The following is a 6,026-nucleotide window of genomic DNA, read 5'->3' as shown; positions in this document are numbered from 1 at the left end:
CATGAGGGGGCCAAAGTACTGGAGTTTCAGCTTTAGTATCATTCCTTCCAAAGAAATCCCAGGGCTGATCTCCTTCAGAATGGACTGGTTGGATCTCCTTGCAGTCCAAGGGGCTCTCAAGAGTCTTCTCCAACATCACAGTTCAAAAGCATCAATTCTTTGGCGCTCAGCCTTCTTCACAGTCCAACTCTCACATCCATACATGACCACAGGAAAACCCATAGCCTTGACTAGACAGACCTTTGTTGGCAAAGTAATGTCTCTGCTTTTGAATATGCTATCTAGGTTGGTCATAACTTTCCTTCCAAGGAGTAAGCGTCTTTTAATTTCATGGCTGCAGTCACCATCTGCAGTGATTTTGGAGCCCAAAAAAATAAAGTCTGACACTGTTTCCACTGTTTCCCCATCTATTTCTCATGAAGGAAATATGACCAGATGTCATGATCTTAGTTGTCTGAATGTTGAGCTTTAAGCCAACTTTTTCACTTTCCACTTTCACTTTCATCAAGAGGCTTTGTAGTTCCTTTTCACTTTCTGCCATAAGAGTGGTGTCATCTGCATATCTGAGGTTATTGATATTTCTCCCGGCAATCTTGATTCCAGCTTGTGTTTCTTCCACAGCGTTTCTCATGATGTATTCTGCATATAAGTTAAATAAGCAGGGTGACAGTATACAGCCTTGACGTACTCCTTTTCCTATTTGGAACTAGTCTGTTGTTCCATGTCCAGTTCTAACTGTTGCTTCCTGACCTGCATATAGGTTTCTCAAGAGGCAGGTCAGGTGGTCTGGTATTCCTATCTCTTTTGGAATTTTCCACAGTTTATTGTGATCCATGCAGTCAAAGGCTTTTGCATAGTCAATAAAGCAGAAATAGATGTTTTGCACACTGCTATATTTTAAATGGGTAACCAAAATGGGTCTATTGCATAGCACATGAAATTCTGCTCAATGTTATATGCTAGCCTGGATGGGAAAGAGGTTTAGGGGAGAATATATACATGTACATAAATGGCTGAGTCCCTTCACTGTTTACCTTAAACTACCATAACATTGTTTATCGGCTATACTCCAATAGAAAATAAGATGTTTAAAGTTCGGAAAAAACTCATAATGATATTTTACAATAGAAAACTTCTAAAAATCTAAATTTCTTTTAACTTTCATTGCCAGAAAAATATTTACAATGTTATACATGGGTCTTATTCTGAAAGTATGAGATATTATTTAATTCTCTCTCTGACATATTTCATCCCAGACTATTCTTAATTTTAACATACTGCCCAGTGTTGAGGCTTTTTTGAAGGAACTCAAATACATTAGAATCACATTGTAGAAATAATATTTACTGACCTTTTGTAGGCAGCAGTTACTCCAGCAACAGCTCCATCTTAGAGCTTTATGCAGAGTAATGACATCACATCCTACATTATCATAAATTGTCATGGTAAAAGGCCTTGAAGGTCCACAGAGGTGTCTGATGAAACAATTACTTTTCTCTTCTGCAAAGTAAAGTCTTTGTCCTTGATTATTCATGACATCATATGTTTTATTAGTTTCAAAAGGACTGAATACTAAAGAATGAAATAAAATGATGATTATGAATAATACTGATATGATTTGTATAAACTGCACATCAAATTATGTTCAAATACAAATAAGTTGCATAATGTTGAGTAAGAAGCCCCTTGGTTTTGTTTCCCCATATAGAAAAATAAAAGAGACGGTAGCTGTTCTCTGGTTCCTTTTATGCTAAAATTCCATGCACAGCATTTCATTTTTGAAGTTCAGAGAAATTAACCTGTAACTATAGGGTTTTGATCTGATCTGATAGGTTTTGAGTTACTTTAAAAAAATTGCTCCTTTCCAGTTTTCCTTCCTATAGGTCATGAAAATGGCTTTATTAGTCTTCAATCTGGCTAATAGAAACCAAGCAAAAATATTTCACTTAAATTAGGGGAGACAGTGAGCACTCTCATATATTGTCCACATAAGATAATGAATTCACCTTTTTTTATTTTTTGCAAGAAAATGGAAATATTATCTTCGTCCTAATAATCTTACTCCTATGATCACACAAAAATTTCTAAAATTTTAAAAAATGCTCTCTGTACTAAATATTCACTACTACACAACTTAGAAAAAATAAAATGGAAGCAAAGTAAATATTTAACAACAAAAGGTAATATGTATTATCCCTTCCTGAGAATTATTGGGTAACTATTTAAAATGCTGGGTTACACTATGGTAACTGCAAAACAATAACCTTTAATAGATATACACTCAGAAAAGAAAAAGAAACTCCAAACACAATACTAAAGATAGTCATCAAAGCACAAGAGAACAAAAGAGAAAATGAAGAAAAAGATCTACAAATCCAAGACAATTGAAAGAATGTCATTAGGAACATATTCATCAATGATTACCTTAAGTGTAAGTGGACTGAATGCTCCAACAAAAAACCTAGACTGGCTGAATGGATACAAAACCAGGAGGACTCATACATTTTCTACCTAAAAATGACTCCTTTCAGATGTAGAGACACATACAGATTGAAAGTGAGGGGATGGAAAAAAGTAGTCCACAGAAATAGAAATCAAAAGAATTCTGAAATAGCAATCAATACTTATATCAGACAAAATAGACTTTAAACACTGTTAGAAGAGACAAAGAAGGATGATACATAATAATCAAGGGATCAATTCAAGAAGAAAATATTGTAAATATGCATGCACCCAACATAGAAGTACCTCAATATATAAGGCAAATATTAACAGACATAAAAGGAGAAATGAACAGTTACAAAATAATAATTTGGGGAACTTTAGCATCCCACTTACATCAATGAACAGATCATCCAGATAGAAAAATCAGTAAAAAACAGAGGCCTTAAATGACACACTAGACCAGACAGATTTAATTGAGCATTTCAGCATTCTGCTGCCAAAAGCAGCAGAATACACATTCTTTTCAAGTGCACGTGGAGCATTATCCGGGGTAAATCACAAGATGGGCCACAAAGCAAGGCTTCATAAATTCAAGAAAATTGAAATCATATGAAGCATCTTTTCCTTCCACAACAATATGAGGCTAGAAATCAACTACAAGAGAAAAAGAAAAAAAAAAGGGGGGGGGGGGGGGCAAAAAAGACAAACCCATGGAGGCTAAATGATATACTACTAAACATTCAATGGATTATTGAAGAAATCAAAGAGGAAATTTAAAAAATACCTAGCAATAAATGAAAACACAACAATCCAAATCTATGGGATGCAACAAAAGTATTTCTGAAAGACCAGTTTATAACTTTAAAATCTTACCTAAGGAAATGAGAAAAATCTCAAATAAACAACCTAACGTTATGCCTAAAGCAACTAGAGAAAGAATAACAAACAAAACCCAAAGTTAGTTTAAGAAAAGGAATCATAAATATAAAAGCAGAAATAGAAGAAATTGAAGGGCAACAGAAAAAAATCACTGAAACTAAAAGCTGGTTCTTAAAAAAGATAAAATTGGTACGCCTTTAACCAGACTCATCAAAAAAAAAAGGCCCAAATCAGTAAAATCAGAAATGAATAAGAAGTTACAGCCTAAACCACCGAAATACAAAGGATTAGAAAAGACTAGTATAAGTAACTATATGCCAATAAAACAGATACTGTAGGAGAAATGAACAAATTCTGAGAAAGATACAATCTCAGACTGAACCAAGAAGGAATAGAAAATATTGAATCAGTAATTTAAAAACTCCCAACAAACAAAATTCAAGACCAGATGGCTTCACAGGTGAATTATACCAAACATTTAGAGAAGATTTAACTAATTCTGAAATTAATTCAAAAAAACTGCAGAGAAACGAACACTTTTGAAACCACTCTAAAAGGCCACAATCACCCTGATACCAAAGATATCGCACACACACACACAAAATTACAGGTATCACTGATGAATATAGATGCAAAATCATCAATAAAATACTAGCAAACTGATTGCAACAATACATTAAGAGGATCATACACCATAAACATGTGGATTTTACCCCAAGTTTGCAATGATTGTTCAATATCTGCAGCTCGTTAAGTGTGATACACCACATTAATAAGTTGAAAAATAAAACTCACACCATCATCTCAATAGAGGCAGAAAATGCTTTTAATAAAATTAAATATCCATTTATTATAAACATTTTTCAGAAAGTGGGAATAAAGGGAATATGAAAATGAAAGTGTTAGTTGCTAAGTGATGTCCAACTCTTTGTGACCTATGGACTGTAGCCTGCTAGGATCCTCTGTTCATGGAATTCACAGGGAAAGAATACTGGAGTGGGTAGCTATTCCCTTCTCCAGGGATCTTCCTGATCCAGAGATATAAACTGGGTATTGAGAGGGTAACAGGCAGGAAGGCCAGGGGTCTCCAAACGGAGGAAATAGCCTGCAAGTGTCAGACATTTTTATTTCTCTTATGCAGCAAGAGGAAACAAACTAGCAATATTTTTTCCTTCTCTATACAAATTTAAAAGGAGGTTTCTCTTAAAATACTGTGTTGTCATAATGACACCTGATTTCACCTGAAGTTAACTATTCTCAAATCTAGAGATAACCAATGTATTTCTCTTATGGAAATGTTTATCTTCAGTACAGTTCAGTTCAGTCACTCAGTCGTGTCCGACTCTTTGCGACCCCATGAATCGCAGCACGCCAGGCCTCCCTGTCCATCACCTACTCCCAGAGTTCACTCAGACTCACATCCATTGAGTCAGTGATGCAATCCAGCCATCTCATACTCTGTCGTCCCCTTCTCCTCTGCCCCCAAACCCTCCCAGCATCAGTCTTTTCCAATGAGTCAACTCTTCCCATGAAGGGGCCAAAGTACTGGAGTTTCAGCTTTAGCATCAGTCCTTCCAAAGAAATCCCAGGGCCGATCTCCTTCAGAATGGACTGGTTGGATCTCCTGACAGTTCAAAGGACTCTCAAGAGTCTTCTCCAACACCACAGTTCAAAAGCACCAATTCTTTGGCACTCAGCCTTCTTCACAGTCCAATTCTCACATCCATACATGATCACTGGAAAAACCATATCCTTGACTAGACGAACCTCTCTGCTTTTGAATATGCTATCTAGGTTGGTCATAACTTTCCTTCCAAGGAGTAAGCGTCTTTTAATTTCATGGCTGCAGTCACCATCTGCAGTGATTTTGGAGCCCAGAAAAATAAAGTCTGACACTGTTTCCACTGTTTCCCCGTCTATTTCCCATGAAATTATGGGACTAGATGCCATGATCTTCGTTTTCTGAATGTAGAGCTTTAAGCCGACTTTTTCACTCGCCACTTTCACTTTCAACAAGAGGCTTTTGAGTTCCTCTTCACTTTCTGCCATAAGGGTGGTGTCACCTGCATATCTGAGGTTATTGATATTTCTCCTGGCAATCTTGATTCCAGTTTGTGTTTCTTCCATTCCAGCGTGTCTCATGATGTACTCTGCATATAAGTTAAATAAGCAGGGTGACAATAGACAGCCTTGACTTGCTCCTTTTCCTATTTGGAACCAGGCTGTTGTTCCATGTCCAGTTCTAACTGTTGCTTCCTGACCTCCATACAGATTTCTCAAGAGGCAGGTCGGGTGGTCTGGTATTCCCATCTCTTTCAGAATTTTCCACAGTTTATTGTGATCCACACAGTCAAAGGCTTTGGCATAGTCAATAAAGCAGAAATACATGTTTTTCTGGAACTCTCTTGCTTTTTCCATGATCCAGCGGATGTTGGCAGTTTGATCTCTGGTTCCCCTGCCTTTTCTAAAACCAGCTTGAACATCAGGAAGTTCACGGTTCACATATTGCTGAAGCCTGGCTTGGAGAATTTTGAGCATTACTTTACTAGCATGTGAGATGAGTGCAATGGTGCAGTAGTTTGAGCATTCTTTGGCACTGCCTTTCTTTGGGATTGCAATGAAAACTGACCTTTTCCAGTCCTGTGGCAACTGCTGAGTTTTTCAAATTTGTTGGCATATTGAGTGCAGCACTTTCACAGCAT

The 6,026-nt window shown here is 36.7% G+C and overlaps 1 protein-coding gene across 1 annotated transcript in view; it reads right to left on the bottom strand.

Moving 5' to 3' along the window:
• Nucleotides 1-6,026, bottom strand: part of LOC105001760 (phospholipid scramblase 1-like) — a 47,362-nt gene that overhangs the window by 23,346 nt on the left and 17,990 nt on the right. Inside the window, exon 4 of the mRNA XM_010858134.1 lies at nucleotides 1,352-1,572. Within this exon, the coding sequence (XP_010856436.1) occupies nucleotides 1,352-1,572 (221 nt within the window). The remainder of the gene's footprint in view (nucleotides 1-1,351; nucleotides 1,573-6,026) is intronic.

This window comes from Bison bison, unplaced genomic scaffold, assembly GCF_000754665.1.
Source record: "Bison bison bison isolate TAMUID 2011002044 unplaced genomic scaffold, Bison_UMD1.0 scf7180017864384, whole genome shotgun sequence".
Lineage (NCBI taxonomy): Eukaryota > Metazoa > Chordata > Mammalia > Artiodactyla > Bovidae > Bison > Bison bison.
The sequence above is the reverse complement of the archived record's forward strand: the minus strand, read 5'-3'. Positions and strand labels throughout refer to the sequence as shown.